This window comes from Chiloscyllium plagiosum, unplaced genomic scaffold (assembly GCF_037043375.1).
Source record: "Chiloscyllium plagiosum isolate Xiang-an unplaced genomic scaffold, Cpla_swu_hap1 HiC_scaffold_4, whole genome shotgun sequence".
Classification (NCBI taxonomy): domain Eukaryota; kingdom Metazoa; phylum Chordata; class Chondrichthyes; order Orectolobiformes; family Hemiscylliidae; genus Chiloscyllium; species Chiloscyllium plagiosum.
Window position 1 is genome coordinate 105,353,840 of NW_028270142.1, and position 21,149 is coordinate 105,374,988.

Sequence of the window (21,149 nt, forward strand, 5' to 3'; positions counted from 1 at the left end):
GCCTCTAAGCATAAGTAATGGTAAATTACTTAACACAATAACACATAAAATTCTTGGTTGGGAAAGCAGGCAGGTGATTGACTCTCCAGATGTTACTCAGTAACCATCCATGAGGATGAACATCAGAGTAAGAGTTACTTCATTCACAGTACTACAGCAAACCCAAAGATACTGGATTTTCTAGTAGTGGAGATTCTAAACATGTTAGAATCATTGATACTTACAGCACAAAGGGAGGCCATTCAACACTTTTTTTTATTTGCTCATGGGAAGTAAGCACTGCTGGCAATTCCAGTATCTTTGGCTAATGCTGAATAGCTGATGAGAAGGTGCTGGTAAGTTTTGAGCTAATGCAATCTACATGATGTGAGAATGTCCAAAGATTGTGGCTATGTTGGCATTCAGGTAACACAAACCATAAACAAACCCACAATCCTGCCCTACTCAAATATATTGATACTCTGTCAGGTTCTCTATTCTTCCAATTACTTTGCATTGTTTGTCTAATGTACTTAAAGGGAATTTCAGTGTAACATTGAATAGAAATGAAATATTTATACTAGAAGAGGGCATCTGCAAACAATATTGATTTTCCATCTGACATTTTCCACTTAAGTAAAGAAACCCATAACTGAACTTATGCTAACTGCTAGAGAAATTTGTTTGTGCTTTATCTGTCTAATTTGTGATTTTCAGGACTGCCTTCCCTCATCCCAAACTGAATTATCCAATTGAAAACTGGTGTCTGTTTGTTCACAGTAGAGGGGTTATATCTGACTCCACATATTGAAGAATGAGTTTGTTTTGAGATGGTGTAGTAGAGACTGAGCTAGATTTTGCAATTATGATTATTTTAACATACCATCACTAACTCAATTACTTTATCAAGGTTAACAATGTTAATTGAATAATAGACACTACTGCAGCCTTTTTCTCTGAGTAATGGTATACTATTTACAGAGATGGAGTTAATTTTATGGGTGCGAAATCTTAAACATGATCCTGTCACAACTTTATCTCTGCTGTTTCAGTTCTAGTAATTGGCTTCAGTGTATGGGGCATGTGTGGAAAAACCAAATTCCAGAAAGGAGGAGTTTATCACATACCTGTTGAGCATGAAAGTTGGGAGGATGTACGGGAAAATATTCTAAATTATGATGAAGAAGGAGGTGGAGAAGAAGACCAGGTATGCAAGGTTGTTTAACCTTTCTTCTACAAACAGTTAGAATTAAATGTCTGGGCTGCTTTTTTTTTGCTCTGCTTTGCAAAATGCTGCTGAAGTGCCTAGTTTTGCTGTGCTTTCAGCTCAGGATCTAAAATTATAATCGGCCCAAACTGAAGGAATAAAGTTTCCTCTCTGAGCTGGGTTCAAGCATCTTATGTATCAGCAACTGAAAGTAACCAGTTTCACTTTTTTGTTGGAGATGGATAATACAAAGTACAAATAGTGTCCAAACTCAGTCACTTTCACTTTCTAGAAGGACAAGGCATAAGAAGTATTGCCTTTAAAACCAACTTCAACAGTGTCAACAAAGTGTGCCCAGTGGCGAAGAGATGCCAGCTGGGCATATACTCACTCTTTCTTCATTATTGATGATGCTAATATTTCCTAACTGATAGAATACCAGGTGTGCTTTCACCACATGGACTGTCGTGGTTCAGGGAGGCAGCTCATCACCAACTTTTCAAGGGTATTTAGGAATAGATAATCCCTGGATGATCGCAGTCCTGCAAGGACTGGCCTTGCTAGTACCACTGGTTTGCTCTCGCTGATTGATTCTGAGAATTGAATTGTATTAGCTTTATTGCCATATGTACGTAAATGAGTACAGTGAAAAGTTTACAGTCATCGCATTACAGAACCATCTTAGGTACAAATTCTTAGGAAACAAAAAAAAATTAGAAAAGTAAAGAAATAAATAGTCCAGCGTTACAGGTCATAGGAACGAATTAGAAAAATAAACAAGTAAAAAGTTCAGAAGAACGTCTTTCTGACCCAGTCCATGCCGGATCTAGCCTCAAGGGAGACCTGCATCACCCCACCGCTGCCTGCACTGGACCAACCCAATGTGGGATTTGCCCCATTGCACGGAGCTCGTCTTTGCTGCTGGGCACACTTTGCCGACACTGTTGAACCCACACTCGGCCCGCAACCAAGAAACCCTGGCTCTGCTGCCAGACCAGGCCACCACCCAGCCGCTTCGGCTACAGATGTTACCTTGCTGGTGCCGCCATCTTAAAGAGTCCTGCTGCTACCGGCACCGCCGTCCCCGATCACTGGAAGAGCTTTCTGCTGCTGCTGCTGCCGCTGGCCCCAAATGCTAGGAGAATGTTCTTGCAGCTGCTGCCACTGTCTCTCAATCGCAGGAGAACATACCCATTGCTGCTGCCAGAATGAATCATTTTGATTGTTCAATGTTAATTAGTTCCAACTTCATCTGCATAAAAGTCACCAACAAACTGATAAAGGGTTTATGCCTGAAATGTTGACTCTCCTTCTCCTTGGATGCTGCCTGACCTGCTGTGCTTTTTCAGTGCCACACTTTTCGACACTGACTCTGCAGCATCTACGGTCCTAACTTTCACCTAGAAACTAAAGTCAGCTAAGAGTATGATCTTATCTTCTGGCAGAACCAGTTCATTCTGAACATGTTTTGAAATCCTTGAGCAACCTGGTGTGGTACTTCTACCTATGTTGTTGGATAAACAGTATGCCCAGTTAACTTTTCCAATGTTTTTGTTGTGTACTTTAAATCAAGGGTGTGTTTTGTAATATATTTAGGATTGAATAGCCTTAACTGTGCCAGTCAAAGTCTGGCACTATTAGCAATGAGAGAGGTGAGACAATTAGCACAGGGAGATTTTGCTGGATCCCTGAAACTCAATGTTAAATATTTTCATTCTCTCATTGCTACCAGTTAACTTGACTGGTTGCTTCTTGACTGACTTAATGAATTTAATTGCTACCAGACGCTGATATAAGGACACAGGCCAATTCCCTTGCCTTGTCTGTATAAAACCAGGAATGGTGGGTTTAATAGTGTGGGGGAGGGAGGAGTTGGAGAACTGATTGTGGAAGTCTCAAGAAGGTCAGTAAAAAGGTTCTGAATGAAGGGAGAAGACCAAAAGTTACCTTTTCTTCCCTTGTTCTGTCTTGGTGTGTGATACAGCTAATGTCAATACAGCACAGAACAGGCCCTTCGGCCCACGAGGTTGTGCCGAACATTTGTCCTAGCTTAAGCACCCATCCATGTACCTATCCAATTGCCACTTAAAGGTCACCAAAGATTCTGATTCTACCACTCCCACAGGCAGCGCATTCCATACCCCCACCACTCTCTGGGTAAAGAACCCACCCCTGACATCTCCCCTATACCTTCCACCCTTCACCTTAAATTTATGTCCCCTTGTAACACTCTGTTGTACCCGGGGAAAAAGTCTCTGACTGTCTACTCTATCTATTCCTCTGATCATCTTATAAACCTCTATCAAGTCACCCCTCATCCTTCGCCGTTCCAACGAGAAAAGGCCTAGCACTCTCAACCTATCCTCGTACGACCTATTCTGCATTCCAGGCAACATCCTGGTAAATCTTCTCTGCACCCTCTCCAAAGCTTCCACATCTTTCCTAAAGTGAGGCGACCAGAACTGCACACAGTACTCCAAATGTGGCCTAACCAAAGTCCTGTACAGTTGCAACATCACTTCACGACTCTTGAATTCAATCCCTCTGCTAATGAACGCTAATACACCATAAGCCTTCTTACAAGCTCTATCCACCTGAGTGGCAACTTTCAAAGATCTATTAACATAGAACCCAAGATCCCTCTCTTCCTCCACCTCACTAAGAACCCTACCATTAACCCTGTATTCCGCATTCTTATTTGTCTTTCCAAAATGGACAACCTCACACTTGGCAGGGTTGAACTCCATCTGCCGCTCCTCAGCCCAGCTCGGCATCATATCTAAGTCCCTTTGCAGCCGACAAGAGCCCTCCTCACTATCCACAACTCCACCAATCTTTGTATCATCTGCAAATTTACTGACCCACCCTTCGACTCCCTCATCCAAGTCATTAATAAAAATTACAAACAGCAGAGGACCCAGAACTGATCCCTGCAGAACTCCACTTGTAACTGGGCTCCAGGCTGAATATTTACCATCTACCACCACTCTCTGACTTCGACCGGTTAGCCAGTTTTCTATCCAATTGGCCAAATTTCCCTCTATCCCATGCCTCCTGACTTTCCGCATAAGCCTACCATGGGGAAACTTATCAAATGCCTTACTAAAATCCATGTATACTACATCCACTGCTCTACCCTCATCCACATGCTTGGTCACCTCCTCAAAGAATTCAATAAGACTTGTAAGGCAAGACCTACCCTTCACAAATCCGTGCTGGCTGTCCCTAATCAAGCAGTGTCTTTCCAGATACTCATAAATCTTATCCCTCAGTACCCTTTCCATTACTAACTGGCCTGTAATTCCCGGGGTTATCTCTATTCCCTTTTTTGAACAGGGGCACAACACTCGCCATTCTCCAGTCCCCTGGTACCACCCCGTTGACAGTGAAGACAAAAAGATCATTGCCAACGGTACTGCAATTTCCTCTCTTGCTTCCCACATAATCCTAGGATATATCCCGTCAGGCCTGGGGGACTTGTCCTGGAGCAAAAATTATCAGGGATAATCTTATGAACCTTTGTTCCGAATTGTGATTCTATGAGCATCCCACCCAGACCAAATCCCTATCCTAAGCCCTGTAACTCTGTATTTTCCATGACTAATCCATCTAACCTCCACATCCCTGGGCACTACGTACAATTTAGCATGACCAGTCCACTTAACCTGCCAATCTTTGCACTGTGAGCGGAAACCAGAGTAAACCCACCCAGACACAAAGAGAATGTGCATATTCCACATTGACAGTTGCCCAAGGCTGGAATCAAACCTGGTCCCTGGCACTGGGAGGCAGCAGTGTTAACCACTTAGCCATCATGCCACCCATGGCATATGATATGGAGGCATAAGTTCGAATCCCATACTAACAGCTAAGGGAACTTAAATTCAAGCAATTGTACAAATCTGGAATTTTAAAAACTCTCTATAAGAGTCAAATTATCACTAAAAAGTTGAATAAGAATAAACCAGACTGATCACTTGGCATTGCTGGAGGCACCTGATATCATACAGGCACCTTGCCCAGTTGAGCCCCAAAGTTTTCCTGACTAATTTTGGGGACTTTTGCTAAAATTGCGATAGTTATTTTAAGACAAGTTCCATTGTATATGGTGACCTTGATAAGTGGGATGGTCTCAGAACAGATCAAGCAACTCAAAACTAGGCATCCATGGGGTCCTAGGAGTCAAGAGCCAGTGGCAGAATTGTATTCGAGCCCAATTTTTGAACTCATGGCTTGGCATATTCCTCACTCTGCTGATACCATCAAGCCAGGGAACCAACTCTGTTTCAATGAGGAATGCAGAGAGTAGAAGTAGCACTGCACATATCTAAAAATCAGGTGCCAACCTGGCAAAACCACAACATAGGACTACACACATGTTATGCAGTGGAAGAAGCAGATAATGGAGGCACCTGAGTGATGATGAATAATACCAGAGCTGTGCAGTCCTGCCACATCCAGTCACGGACAACTGAATAACTAACCAGTGGAAGAAACTCTATAAATATCCCCAATTTAAGTGCAAAAGAGAAGCTAAAACACTCAGGTTTTGTCAATTGTATTATCATATAGCAGTGGCCCAGCAATGGGCTACTTTGTTCCTTTTGTGTCACTCAGTTCCAAACTTCATTGTCTAAAGATGGGCAGAAGAGCTAAATTCTAGAGATGAACTAAGATTGCAAGCCCTTGTTCTTTAAAATTAATTCACAGGATGTGGGTGTTCCTTACTCGGTCAGTATTTATTACCCATCCCTAATTGCCTGTCAGAAGATGGTAATGAGTTGCCTTCCTGAACTGCAGCAGGTCTTGGAATGTAGGTACATCCACAATGCAGTAAAATGGCAACAAATGTCACATCATGAAGTGAATGGGAGTCAAGGGAAATCTGTCCACTAGTTGGAATCATATTTTGCAAAAACAAGAGTGTTTTTTGTTGTTGGAATATGTCATCTCAGTCCCAGGACAGCAATGCAGGAGTTCCTTAGAGTAGTATCCTAAGCACAGCTGCTTCATCAATGATCTTGCTTCATCGAAAGGTCAGTTCAGTACCATATATGGTTATTCAGATACTGAAACGTGACATTTCTATCCTCCATGGGGCAGGCAATAATCATCTCCAATCTCTAACCCTGTCCGGTTTGCATTCAATGGTATTAACATCAATGAACTCCCAACTAGTTCCTAAGGGATCAACATTTTTGTGTTACAAATAACCAGAAGTTTAACTGGACCAGTGGTACCTGCAGGTTAGAGGGTACAATCTCTGTGGTAAATAACTCATCTCCTGACTCCATAAAGTATGTCCACCATCCACAAGACAGAACTCAGGAATATCACATGTTTATAGGAATGCATCTCTGAACTCTCTGGAAGGGAAGGAAAAGCAGTAATATGAGCTCAGAGTACATCAGTCTTGCCTGTCCCATGTCTTTATTTTTTACAAAATATTTTTGCTTGGGATGTTGGCAAGGTCTGCATTTGTTGCCCATCCCTAATTATCCCCGAACTGATGAGCTTTCTATGACATTCCAAGAGCAGTTAAAAATCAAACACATGACTCTGGATTATGTATAGGCCAGACAAAGTAAGGGCAGCAGATTTCCTTCCTGAAAGGATATTGGGTGAGCTTTTATGACAAGCAACAATGGTTGCATGATCACCTATAAACAAGCTTTCCACTCTAGATTTTGTTGAATTGAAATTTCACCATCTGGCTGGGTGGGATTCAAACCCATGTTCCCAAAACAGATGCCTGGGGATTAGGTTCACAAGCCTAGTGACATTACTGCTATGCCAATGCCTCCTATTATTGCCTTTATTGAACTGGCCATAAGATTGAGTGAGTGCTGCATGGTAGATATCTCATGATTATGGCAAGCCAAGAGGCACATTATTACGTTATCACATTTCTATCCCAAACATCCAGCTTTCAATTCAAGAAAAAGAACCAAGAATCTGTGAATTATCATTTACGGTGTGAACTATCCAATACTCACACTGTTTTCATGCATTAGCAGTTCAATATTCTCATCAGTCTCCACACATTCATCACACTCAATCTTTAATTGTACCAGTCTCTTAGTTATGTGTGTGTATTGTTGATAGTTGTTCATCAAGGTAATGTTCCATCTCCAGGGAGCGTTAGCCCCATATCACTTATTGTCACAATGCTGTTGACATCTGGTTGGTCTGTGTTTCATACAGATGTTGAGTTCCTGCTCAGCAGGCTGCATATGTTGTGTGTTATAGAGTCATAGAGATGTACAGCATGGAAACAGACCCTTCGGTCCAACCCGTCGATGCCGACCAGATATCCCAACCCAATCTAGCTCCACCTGCAAGCACCCGGCCCATATCCCTCCAAACCCTTCCTATTCGTGTACCCATCCAAATGCCTCTTAAATGTTGCAATTGCACCAGCCTCCACCACATCCTCTGGCAGTTCATTCCATACACGTACCATCCTCTGCGTGAAACAATTGCCCCTTAGGTCTCTTTTATATCTTTCCCCTCTCACCCTAAACCTATGCCCTCTAGTTCTGGACTCCCCAACAATAGGGAAAAGACTTTGTCTATTTATCCTATCTATGCCCCTCATAATTTTGTAAACCTCTATAAGGTCACCCCTCAGCCTCCGACGCTCAAAGGAAAACAGTCCCAGCCTGTTCAGCCTCTCCCTGTAGCTCAGATCCTCCAACCCTGGTAACATCCTTGTAAATCTTTTCTGAACCCTTTCAAGTTTCACAATATCTTTCTGATAGGAAGGAGACCAGAATTGCATGCAATATTCCAACAGTGGCCTAACCAATGTCCTGTACAGCTGCAACATGACCTCCCAACTCCTGTACTCAATACTCTGACCAATAAAGGAAAGCATACTAAACGCCTTCTTCGCTATCCTATCTACCTGTGACTCCACTTTCAAGGAGCTATGAACCTGCACTCCAAGGTCTCTTTGTTCAGCAACACTCCCTAGGACCTTACCATAAAGTGTATACGTCTTGCTAAGATTTGCTTTCCCAAAATGCAGCACCTCGCATTATCTGAATTAAACTCCATCTGCCACTTCTCAGCGCATTGGCCCATCTGGTCCAGATCCTGTTGTAATCTGAGGTAACCCTCTTCACTGTCCACTGCACCTCCAATTTTGGTGTCATCTGCAAACTTACTAACTGTACCTCTTATGCTCGCATCCAAATCATTTATGTAAATGACAAAAAGTAGAGGGTCCAGCACCGATCCTTGTGGCACTCCACTGGTCACAGGCCTCCAGTCTGAAAAACAACCCTCCACCACCACTCTCTGTCTTCTACCTTTGAGCCAGTTCAGTATCCAAATGGCTAGTTCTCCCTGTATTCCATAAAATCTAACCTTGCTAATCAGTCTCCCATGGGGAACTTTGTCGAATGCCTTACTGAAGTCCATATAGATCACATCTACTGCTCTGCCCTCATCAATCTTTTTTGTTACTTCCTCAAAAAACTCAAGTTTGTGAGACATGTTTCCCACGCACAAAGCCATGTTGACTATCCCGAATCAGTCCTTGCCTTTCCAAATACATGTACATCCTGTCCCTCAGGATACCCTCCAACAACTTGCCCATCACCGGGGTCAGGCTCACCGGTCTATAGTTCCCTGGTTTGTCTTTACCGCCCTTCTTAAACATTGGCACCACGTTTGCCAACCTCCAGTCTTCCGGCACCTCACCTGTGACTATCGATGATACAAATATCTCAGCAAGAGGCCCAGCAATCACTTCTCTAGCTTACCACCGAGTTCTCGAGTACACCTGATCAGGTCCTGGGGATTTATCCACCTTTAGCCGTTTCAAGGCATCCAGCACTTCTTCCTCTGTAATCTGGACATTTTGCAAGATGTCACCATCTATTTCCCTACAGTCTATATCTTCCATATCCTTTTCCACAGTAAATACTGATGCAAAATATTAATTTAGTATCTCTCCCATTTTCTGTGGCTCCACACAAAGGCCGCCTTGCTGATCTTTGAGGGGCCCTATTCTCTCCCTAGTTACCCTTTTGTCCTTAATATATTTGTAAAAACCCTTTGGATTCTCCTTAATTGTATTTGCCAACGCTATCTCATGTCCCCGTTTTGCCCTCCTGATTTCCCTCTTCAGTATACTCCTACTTTCTTTATACTCTTCGAAGGATTCACTTGATCTATCCTGTCTATACCTGACGTATGCTTCCTTCTTTTTCTTAACCAAACCCTCAATTTCTTTAGTCATCCAGCATTCCCTATACCTACCCGCCTTCCCTTTCACCCTGACAGGAATATACCTTCTCTGGATTCTTATTATCTCATTTCTGATGGCTTCCCATTTTCCAGCCGTCCCTTTACATGCGAACATCTGCCTCCAATCAGCTTTCGAAAGTTCTTGCCTAATACCGTCAAAATTGGCCTTTCTCCAATTTAGAACTTCAACTTTTAGATCTTGTCTATCCTTTTCCATCACTATTTTAAAATGAATAGAATTATGGTCGCTGGCCCCAAAGTGCTCCCCCACTGACACCTCAGTCACCTGCCCTGCCTTATTTCCCAAGAGTAGGTCAAGGTTTGCACCTTCTCTAGTAGGTACATCCACATACTGGAATCAGAAAATTGTCTTGTACACACTTAAGAAATTCCTCTCCATCTAAACCTTCAGCACTATGGCAGTCCCAGTCGATGTTTGGAAAGTTAAAATTCCGTACCATAACTCCCCTATTATTCTTACAGATAGCTAAGATCTCCTAACAAGTTTGTTTCTCAATTTCCCTCTGACTATTGGGGGGTCTATAATACAATCCCAATAAGGTGATCATCCCTTTCTTATTTCTCAGTTCCATCCAAATAACTTCCCTGGATGTATTTGCAGGGATATCCTCCCTCAGCACAGTTGTAATGCTATCCCTTATCAAAAATGCCACTCTCCCTCCTTTTGCCTCCCTTTCTATCCTTCCTGTAACATTTGTATTCTGGAACATTAAGCTGCCAGTCCTGCCCATCCCTGAGCCATATTTCCGTAATTGCTATGATATCCCAGTCCCATGTTCCTAACCATGCCCTGAGTTCATCTGCCTTCCCTGTTAGGCCCCTTGCATTTAAATAAATGCAGTTCAATTTATTAGTCCTACCTTGTCCCTGCCTGCCCTGACTGTTTGATTCACTTCTGTTCTCAGCTCCACCCGTCTTAGATCGATCTCTTTCCTCACTGTCTCCCTGGGTCCCACCCCCCACCTTACTAGTTTAAATCCTCCCAAGCAGTTCTCGCAAATTTCCCTGCCAGTATATTAGTCCCCTTCCAATTTAGGTACAATCCGTCCTTCTTGTACAGGTCACTTCTACCCCAAAAGAGATTCCAATGATCCAAAAATGTGAATCCTTCTCCCATACACCAGCTCCTCAGCCATGCATTCATCTGCTCTATCCTCCTATTCCTGCCCTCACTAGCTCGTAGCACCGGGAGTAATCCAGATATTACTACTCTTGAGGACCTCCTTTTTAAATTTCTGCCTAACTCTCTGTAATCTCCCTTCAGAGTCTCAACTTTTTCCCTTCCAATGTCGTTGGCTCCAATGTGAACAATGACCTCCTGCTAGCCCCTCTCCCCCGTGAGAACATTCTGCACCCTCTCTGAGACTCCTTGATCCTGGCACCAGGGAAACAACACACCATTCTGCTTTTTCTCTGCTGGCCACAGAAACGTCTGTCTGTACCTCTGATTACAGAATCCCTTAACACAATTGACCTCTTGGAAGCCGATGTACCCCTCGTTGCCTTAGAGCCAGTCTCAATACCAGAAACTTGGCTGTTCGTGCTACGTTCCCCTGAGAATCCATCACCCCCTACATTTCTAAAACAGCATACCTGTTTGAAATGGGTATATCCACAAAAGACTCCTGTACTAGCTGCCTACCTTTCTTACCCTTCCTGGAGTTAACCCATCTATGTGACTGTATCTGAGACTTTCCCCCCCTTCCTATATCTGCCATCCCATCACAGACTGTTGCTGTTGCAAATTCCTCATCGCTTCTATCTGTCTCTCCAACCGATCCACTCGATCTGATAAGATTCGCGTCCAACATCATTTATGGCAGATATAATCCGCAGTAACCCTTAAACTCTCTTTAAACTCCCACATCTGACAAGAAGTACATATCACTGCAAAGGCCATTTTTGCTCCTTCACAATTTACAGACACAGAAAATAACACCGTCTTATTCCTCTACAAACACTGCCCCAGGTTAAATTAATAGCTATGACTTATATTTTAAGTTTAATCAAGAGACTTATCTCCAAAAACATATAATCAAGAAAGAATCCACTATACTCACTACTGCAGCCTTTCTCTTGGACAGACTTAAAACTACAATTAACTTATCTGATTCTGTGCTGTGAACTTCGCCCAATAGTTCCTCCAAGATTAGTTGTGAATTTCTGTTGTGGATTATTAGTTGTGTATATGTGCCTCTAGTTACAACTATGTCATAATATCTAGCCATTCACTTCCTCATTATAAAATTGAGGTGACAACTGCTCTAACAGGGCCCAATTCTGTTTGAGCAGACTCTCGTTGAAATTGTTGAAGATTTTCACCCTGATTGGTTCTCCAATTCTCAACTCTGGTATTGGTTTGGCAGTCTTCAGGAGCTTTTTTGTTATTGGAAGAGGTAATTTCAATGCCATCTCTGTGTTCCCTATTAACTCTTGTGACCACAGAAGGGTCATTGATGTTTTCAGGCCATTTTTACATCACTACCTTTTGCAGCTTTTGAAGAGTGACTCAGTGGCTAGCACTGCTGCCTCACAGTACCAGAGACGCGGGTTCGATTCTAGCCTCAGGCGACTGTCTGTTGGAGTTTGCACATTCTCCCCATGGTTAGCGATGTACATTTTTCTGTTGGTTTATGTCACGTCCACATGATACCTTTGTAACTGGAGGAACATTTTTTGAAAGTTATTTGGAGCAGATAGTAGCTGCTTAAAGCTTATGGTTGGACTCGACTGTAACTTTGTCTCTTGATGAGAACGTTCAGATGCAAAGACAAGGACTAGACACTTTTTCTTGATGTGAATGTAGTAAGCTTCTGTTTATGTTAACTCTCTGGCTGCTAATGCAACTGGTTGTCCTTCTGCCTTAGGGTTGCTCTAAGTCTTGTCATCTCATCACACTGCAGGGTGACTTCAATATTCACATCTAATATTTCAGGTTCTGATGTGACCATGACTAGTAGCTTGATTTTAGTGAATGCCACTTCTTTTTCTGCGTCCCAATACAAATGCACATGCTTGGCTTAATCATTCACACTCTGATGACAACGGAGCATGAATTTTGCTAAATAGTTGACTAATCCAACAAATTGTCACATTGTTTTTACTTTTGTTGCTTGCTACAACTCTCACATTCTGGGAATCTGAGCATAAACTTATTGCTGTCAGTAAGTGACTTATACACTTGGCATCAGGCATCTTTAAATGCAATTTTCCTGTGATCAATTTTAGGTTCATTGGGTAAGCACTAGGTAGCAATGGCTCCCTTATCATGTCTTCTCATTCACAATCCAGCAGATCATCTAATATAGTCTATATTCTAGGAAAATCACGATCAATTTCATCCTGTCTGCAGTGTTACTGCTCTGAATCCATGGAAATGCCAAACCATGTGCACAATTATCTGTCTCTCCCAAACATTAGCTAAAATGTATTTAGGAAGCTACTGCTTTTAATTCGCTTCACTTGCCAGCAACCATCCTTCACATCGAGGGTACTGACTATTATTGCCTTGTGGCAAAATTCCTATAGGTTGGCATAGGTTATTGAGATCTTTTTAGAGATAAATTCAGATCTTTTAGATCAATGCTTGCTTTTCAAGTTGTTTCACTGCTATCATGCTGCTAATCCATTCTGCAGAAGTTGTCACTTTCTTCATTATTCACTTACTTCCAGCTCTTCTATCCTGGCTTTCCGGCTGGCTGTAGAGTCATAGTACAGTACAGAAACAAATCCTTCAGTCCAACTCATCCGCACTGACCAGATATCCTAAATTGATCTAGTCCCATTTACCAATGTTTAACCCACACCCCTCTAAACCCTTCCTATTCATGTACCCATCCAGATGCCTTTTAAATGCCACCACCATGTCCTCTGGTAGCTTATTCCATACTCTGTATGAAAGAAATTGCCCCTCAGGTCCATTTAAATATTTCACCCTCACCGTAAACCTACACCCTCTAGTTTTGGACTCCCCTACCCTATTCAGCCTATCCAAGCCCCTCACGATTTTATAAACTCTATAAGGTCACTCCTCAGCTTTGAACGCTCCAGGGAAAACAGCCCCAGCCTAATCAGTCTCTCTCAAACCTTCCAAGCCTGACAACCCCTTGCAAATCTTTTCTGACCCATTTCAAGTTTACCAACATCTTTCCTATAACAGGGAGTCCAGAACTGAATTCAGTATTCTAGAAATGGCCTAACCAAAAGCCGCATGCCAACTCTATACTCAATGCATTGACCAAAAAAGGTAAGTGTGCCAAAGCCTTCATTGGCTATCTGCAACTCCACTTTCAAGGATCTATGCACCTACATCCCTAGGTCTGTTTGTTCAGCAACACTCCTCAGAGGCCTACCATTAAGTGTATTCAAGGTCCCACTATATTCTAAGATAACCTTCTTCACTGTCCACTACACCACCAAGTTTGATGTCATCTGCAAGCTTACTAACCATACCTCCTATATTCACATCCAAATCATTTATATACATGACAAAAAGCAGTGGACCCAACACTAAACCTTGAACACCAGTGGTCACAGGCCTCCAGTTCAAAAAACACCCTCTACTACCATCCTCTGTCTCCTACCTTCAAGCCAATTTTGTATCCAATTGAATAGCTCCCCTGAATTCAATGTGATCTAACCTTGCTAACCAGTCTACCATGCAGAACCTTGTCAAACACCTTGCTGAAGTCGATATACACAATGGGTAAAAACAATGACTGCAGATGCTGGAAACCAGATTCTGGATTAGTGGTGCTGGAAGAGCACAGCAGTTCAGGCAGCATCTGAGGAGCAGTAAAATCGACGTTTGGGGCAAAAGTCCTTCATTATTCCTGATGAAGGGCTTTTGCCCGAAACGTTGATTTTACTGCTCCTCGGATGCTGCCTGAAATGCTGTGCTCTTCCAGCACCACTAATCCAGAATCAATATACACAATGCACTGCCTTCATCAATCTTCTTTGTCACCTCTTCAAGAAGCTCAATCAAGTTAACAAAACATGATTTCCTATGCACAAATCCATATTGACTACTCCTAAACAATCCTTGCCTTAGTGTTGAGGGCATCTTAAACTTTCACAGCAGAGGCTGAATTTGTCGTACACTCTCCTACACTTAGATTATATTCTCTATGAAATCTTCCGAAACCAGGAAGCTCGTTGCTGTACTCTTTCAGGATCTATTTCACGGTCAATCTTTTAGCATAGTATGACATATTGCAAATCTCTTTTGGCAATGTTAAGGGTTACTAGTCAAAGCTTTAGACTGGTTCTTGCTGAGATGAGTTGCTTTTGCGAGGATAATTTGTCCTATTGTCATGTGTATGGTTCCATCACTGAGCCTCAAACTTACTTTCAAGAGCTTCATTTTTGGATCACCATGTTAACCAACTTCACACAAGTCTATGAAATTCATAATGTTGCATGGTGTACTGGTGTCTAACTATAAGTTAACATGAAATTCTCCTTCTGCAATCATCAATCCCGTAGTCAGAAACCATTTGTCACTTTTCAATTTGACTATATCATACATACAACAGTTTTGTTCAGAGTGATTCCTTTAAATCTTGGCTGCTACCTCTCCAGTGACCACCTGGACCTACTTATTGTGATTTCTTCAAACTGAAGATTTGTGTGCAAAATCATTTGGCTTCTTGCAGCTTTTACCACACTGGACATGTTTTCTTATAATATTCACAACTTGACCTTATCCATTACCTTTCTGCCTTTTCAGCCTGGAATATCAAATAACATAACACAAGGCTTGTTTTTTTTTCTGGCCGGCCTTGACTATTCGCTGATTTATAACCTCAGCACTTCTGCACATGTCAGTCACTTTCCTGAACATATGTTCATTTTCACTCACTAGATGTGCTCTAACTGCAGGGACTCTTATGCTTAATACATCCTGTATTTAATTAGGTAATCTTTGGTTGTGCAAATGCACAGCATTCTGAATGCTGTGTTAATGAGGTCATGTTTGATCAAAAGATTATTTTGTACCTTGGGCCCAAATATTGAACTCATGCATTTCATAAATTATGCTCATATGGGGTTCAAATAAAGGGGGTGCAGTGGTAGTCTGGCGCACTGACCTCTACACCGCTGAAGCCAGACGCTAACTCGAGGACACCTCCTCCTACCGCCTCCTCAACCATGACCCCACCCCCCCCATTACCAAACCATCATCTCCCAGACCATACAGAACCTCATCACCTCAGGAGATCTCCTACCCACAACTTCCAACCTCATAGTCCGGGAACCCCACACTGCCCAGTTCTACCTCCTTCCCAAGAGCCTCAAGCCTGACCACTCTAGCCGACCCCATTGTCTCAACATGCTCCTGTCCCACTGAACTCATCTCTACCTACCTCCTATCCCCCCTAGTCCAGGAACTCCCCACATATGTTCGAGACACCACCCATGCCCTTCACCTCCTCCAAGACTTCCATTTCCCCGGCCCCCAACACCTCATCTTCACCATGGATATTCAGTCCCTCTACACCTCCATCCGCCATGACCAGGGCCTCCAAGTCCTCCGTTTCTTCCTCTCCCGACATCCCCAACAGTACCCTTTCACCGACACTCTCATTCATTTGGCCGAACTGGTCCTCACCCTTAACAATTTCTCCTTCGAATCCTCCCACTTCCTCTAGACCAAAGGGGTAGCCATGGGCACCTGTATGGGCCCCAGCTATGCCTGTCTCTTTGTTGGCTACATGGAACAGTCCATCTTCCGTAATTACACCGGCACCATTCCCCACCTCTTCCACAGCGACATTGATGACTGCATTGGTGCCACCTCGTGCTCCCGCAAGGAGGTTGAGCAATTCATCAACTTCACCAACATGTTCCACCCTGACCTTAAATTTACCTGGACCATCTCTGACACCTCCCTCCCCTTCCTGGACCTCTCCATCTCCATTAATAACGATCGACTTGACACCGACATTTTTTACAAACTCACAGCTACCTAGATTACACCTCTTCCCATCCTACCTCCTGCAAAAATGCCATCCCGTATTCCCAATTCCTCCGCCTCCACCGTATCTGCTCCAAGGAGGACCAGTTCCACCACAGAACACACCAGATGGCCTCCTTCTTTAGAGACCGCAATTTCCCTTCCCACTTGGTTAAAGAAGCCCTCCAACACATTTCATCCACATCCCGCACCTCCGCCCTCAGACCTCATCCCTCCAACCGTAACAAGGACAGAACCCTCCTGGTGCACACCTTCCACCCTACCAACCTTCGCATAAACCAACTCATCCGCCGACATTTCTGCCACCTCCAAACGGACCCCACCACCTGAGATATATTTCCCTCCCCACCCCTTTCCACCTTCCACAAAGACCGTTCCCTCCATGACTACCTGGTCAGGTCCACGCCCCCCAACAGCCCACCCTCCCGTCCTGGCACCTTCCCCTGCCTCCACTGGAATTGCAAAACCTGCGCCCACACCTCTTCCCTCACCTCCATTCAAGGCCCTAAAGGAGCCTTCCACATCCATCAAAGTTTTACCTGCACATCCACCGATATCATTTACTGTATCCGTTGCTCCCGATGCGGTCTCCTCTACATTGGGGAGACTGGACGCCTCCTAGGAGAGCGCTTTAGGGAACATCTCTGGGACACCTGCACCAATCAACCACACCGCCCTGTGGACCACCATTTCAACTCCTCCTCCCACTCTGCCGAGGACATGGAGGTCCTGGGCCTCCTTCACCGCTGCTCCCTCACCACCTGACGCCTGGAGGAAGACCATCTCATCTTCCGCCTCGGAACACTTCTACCCCAGGGCATCAATGTGGACTTCACCAGTTTCCTCATTTCCCCTTCCTCCACCTCACCCCAGTTCCAAACTTCCAGCTCAGCACCGTCCCCATGACTTGTCCTACCTGCCTATCTTCTTTTCCACCTATCCACTCCACCCTCCTCTCTGACCTATCACCTTCATAGAACATAGAACATAGAAGAATACAGCGCAGTACAGGCCCTTCGGCCCTCGATGTTGCGCCGATCCAAGCCCACCTAACCTACACTAGCCCACTATCCTCCATATGCCTATCCAATGCCCGCTTAAATGCCCATAATGAGGGAGAGTCCACCACTGCTACTGGCAGGGCATTCCATGAACTCACGACTCACGACCCCATCCACCATTGTACTCTTTGCTACCTTCCCCCACCCTCCTCCCTGACCTATCACCTTCATTCCAACCCCCACTCACCTATTGTACTCTATGCTACTTTCTCCCCACCCCCACCCTCCTCTCATTTATCTCTCCACCGTTCATGCACTCTGCCTGTATTCCTAATGAAGGGCTTTTGCCCGAAACGTCGATTTTACTGCTCATCAGATGCTGCCTGAACTGCTGTGCTTTTCCAGCACCACTAATCCAGAATCATATGGGGTTCAAAGCCTACTTTCAAAATTTGCCTTCTTTTTTGTTTGTACTTTGGAGAGAGTTAGCATAAAATACACACTGTGACAGTCTCTCCCAAGAAATGGGAGAGCTACCCAAAGCTACTATCGTTTGATCATTAAATCTGTCACAATTTTACCATGGAAAGTGGAAAAAACTTCCAGTGCAGATTCTAATCACTTTTCATTTTGACCAGCAGCTATCATATCTCGTTCAGTGCTTTTATCTGTGTCTTGCTTCTTTATTTTGTTTCCTTTGTTTTTAGCAGTTTTCAACAACTCTGAACATTCTTTTGCAAGCTGTACATAGCTCTTCAGCACTCAATCTGAGCTCCACTCTGACACCATGTGAAGAGCTGACAGGATACAATATTGCCTTTTTTATGTCTTTATTTAACTGGCAGTGAGATGGATGCCTTCAGTGAGTGCCTTAAAGTAGCAGTCACGTGAATTTGGCAAGCTAGGAAGCATTTCTATCCCAAGCGAGCAGTTTCCCTGTCTGGCACCCTATTTTAGATTTTAAATTAGATTAGATTCCCTACAGTGTGGAAACAGGCCCTCACACCCTGCACCATCAACACGTAGGTTTAAGCAGTTGCACTTCAGCAACTCACCAAGGCTCCTCCAGCAACATTTTCCAAACCTTGACTCCTAACGTGGCATGGTGCCTTTGTGGTTAGTACTGCTGCCTCAGAGCACCAGGGACCGAAGTTTGATTCCACCCTCGGGCAACTTGTGTGTGGAGATTGCACATTCTCCCCGCATCTGCATGGGTTTCCTCCCAGCGCGCTGGTTTCTTCAGGTGTGCAAGTTATGTGGGTTGACCATGTTAAATTGCCCATAGTTTCCAGGGATGAACAGGCTAGGTGGATTAGCCAAGGGAAACACAGGGATAGGAAGGGGTGTGGATTTGGGTGGGAGTCTCTTCGGAAGGTTAGTGTGGACTCGATGGGCCAAATGGCTGGCTTCCACACTGTTGGGATGCTTTATAAGTAGAAGGGGGGTCGTTCATCATCCTGTCTTGGAACTAAGTCACTGTTCCTTTAATGTTGCTGGATCAAAATCCTGGAACTCTCTCCCTAACAGTGGGTGCAGGAATTGCAGTAGCTCAAGATGGCAGCTCGTTACTACTTTTTCAAGGACAATTAGGGATGGGAAATATTGACCTTGCCAATGATGCTCATATTCCATGAGTAAAAAACATTGTAGTGGGATTACCAACCCAATCCAATGTGGTGTGGTCATCTGAATACGAGTTATAAAAGTTATAGAGTCCTACAACACGGAGACAGGCTCTTTGGCCCAAAGTGGTCCATACTGACCAAAATTTCCATCCATTCTAACCCCATTTCCCTGCATTTAGCCCATATGGTTATAAACCTTTCCTATCCATGTATTTGTCCAAATGCCTTTAAAATGTTAATGTACCCACCTCAACCACTTCTGCTGGCAGCTCATTCCATATGCATATCACCCTCTGTGTAAACAAGTTGCTCCTCGGGTTCTCTTTTATTCTTTCCCCTCTAGCCTAACAATGATGCCCTCTAGTCCTTGATTCCCCAAACCTGGGAAAAAGACTAAGTGCATTCACCCTAACCATGCCTCTCATGATATTATACACTTCTATAAGATCTGTCCTCAGACTCCTACACTCTAAAGAAAAATGCCCTAGCTTGTCCAATCTTTCCCTTTAATCAGACTGTTGAGTCCTGCAAACATCCTTGTACATTTCTTCTGCATTCTTTCCAGTTTAATAACATCCTTCCTATAACAAGGCAACCAAAACTGAACACAATACTCCAGGTGCAGCCTCACCAATGTTCTGTACAACTGCAAAATAACTTCCCAACTTCTATACTCAATGTCCAGACTGATGATGGTCAGTGTGTCAAAAGCCTTCTTCACTGCCCTGTCCACCTGTGACTCCACTTTCAGACAACTGTGCACCTGAACTCCAAGGTCCCTCTGTTCCACTACAAACCTTAAGGCTTTCACCATGAAACTCTTACCTTGATTTGATTTCCAAAATGCAAGACCTCACCCTTATCTATATTAAACTCCCTTTGCTAGTTCTTGGCCCATGTCCCCAGCTGATTAAGGTCCTGCTGTAATTTCTAATAACCTTCCTCACTGTCCACAATACCGCCTATTTTAGTGTCCTCCGCAAACTTACTAATCATGTCTTGCACATCCTCATCCAAGTCATTGATATGGATAACAAATTGGCCCAGCGCCAACCCCTGAGGCACTCCACTAGTCATAGGCCTCCAATTCAACAAGCATCCTTCCACTATTACCCTCTGCTTCCTGCCATCAAGCCAATTGTGTATCTAATTTGCCAGCGCCCCCTGGATTCCATTAAGCTAACCTTCCAAAGCAGCCTACCATGTGGAACCTTATCAAAGGCCTTAATGAAATCCATAAAGACTTTGTCTACTGCCCTGCTCTTGTCAATCTTCCTGGTCACTTAATCAAAGAACTCTAATCAATTTGTGAGGCATGATCTCCCACGGAGCCATGATGACTACTCCTAATCAAGCTCTGAGTTTCCAAATGCATGTATATCTTATCTCTCAGAATCTTCTCAAGTAACTGAGCCACCACAGATGTTAGGCTTACTGGTCTATAGTTCCCAGGCTTTTCTTTCTTGAATAATGGCACAGCATTTGCTACCATCCATTCTTCTGGGACCTCACCCGTGGCTAACGATGATGCAAAAATATCAGCCAGTCCCCTACAATTTCTTCCCTAGCCTCTCGCAATGTTTCTTTATATATCTGGTCAGGACCAGGAAATTTAACCAACTTCATACATTCTAATATGTCCAACACCTTCTCTACTGTGATACGGACTGTACCCAATATATACATATAAATATAATAAAACCAGTAGCCACTCAGGGAATGGAGATGAAAATTTTGGCAAAATGTGGACCAAAACCTTTATTTCACTTTGGCATGTAGTTGAAGTTCGTTAAAAGTCAGCACTAAACATGAACATTGGTATTAAAATTAAAATGCATAAGAAAATCTAGGCTTTTATCTTCTTCACACATTTAATATCAAATTAGAATTTCTACAATGAATTTGTATTGGCACAAAATGACTTAAATGAAATAAACATTAAACTTGTTTTATTTGGGAAATTGCAATAGTAAATGATACTTATCAGAGAAGACTGCCAATCCTGCAAAAAAGATTTAATTTGTTGATTCGACAAAAATTGTTTTCACAACACAAACAGCACATTCTCAACACTGCAAGTT

General features: G+C 43.5%; 1 protein-coding gene across 1 annotated transcript in view; it reads left to right on the forward strand.

The window, feature by feature from the left end:
• Nucleotides 1–21,149, forward strand: part of LOC122549004 (neural-cadherin) — a 260,162-nt gene that overhangs the window by 236,960 nt on the left and 2,053 nt on the right. Inside the window, exon 32 of the mRNA XM_043688104.2 lies at nucleotides 1,032–1,186. Within this exon, the coding sequence (XP_043544039.2) occupies nucleotides 1,032–1,186 (155 nt within the window). The remainder of the gene's footprint in view (nucleotides 1–1,031; nucleotides 1,187–21,149) is intronic.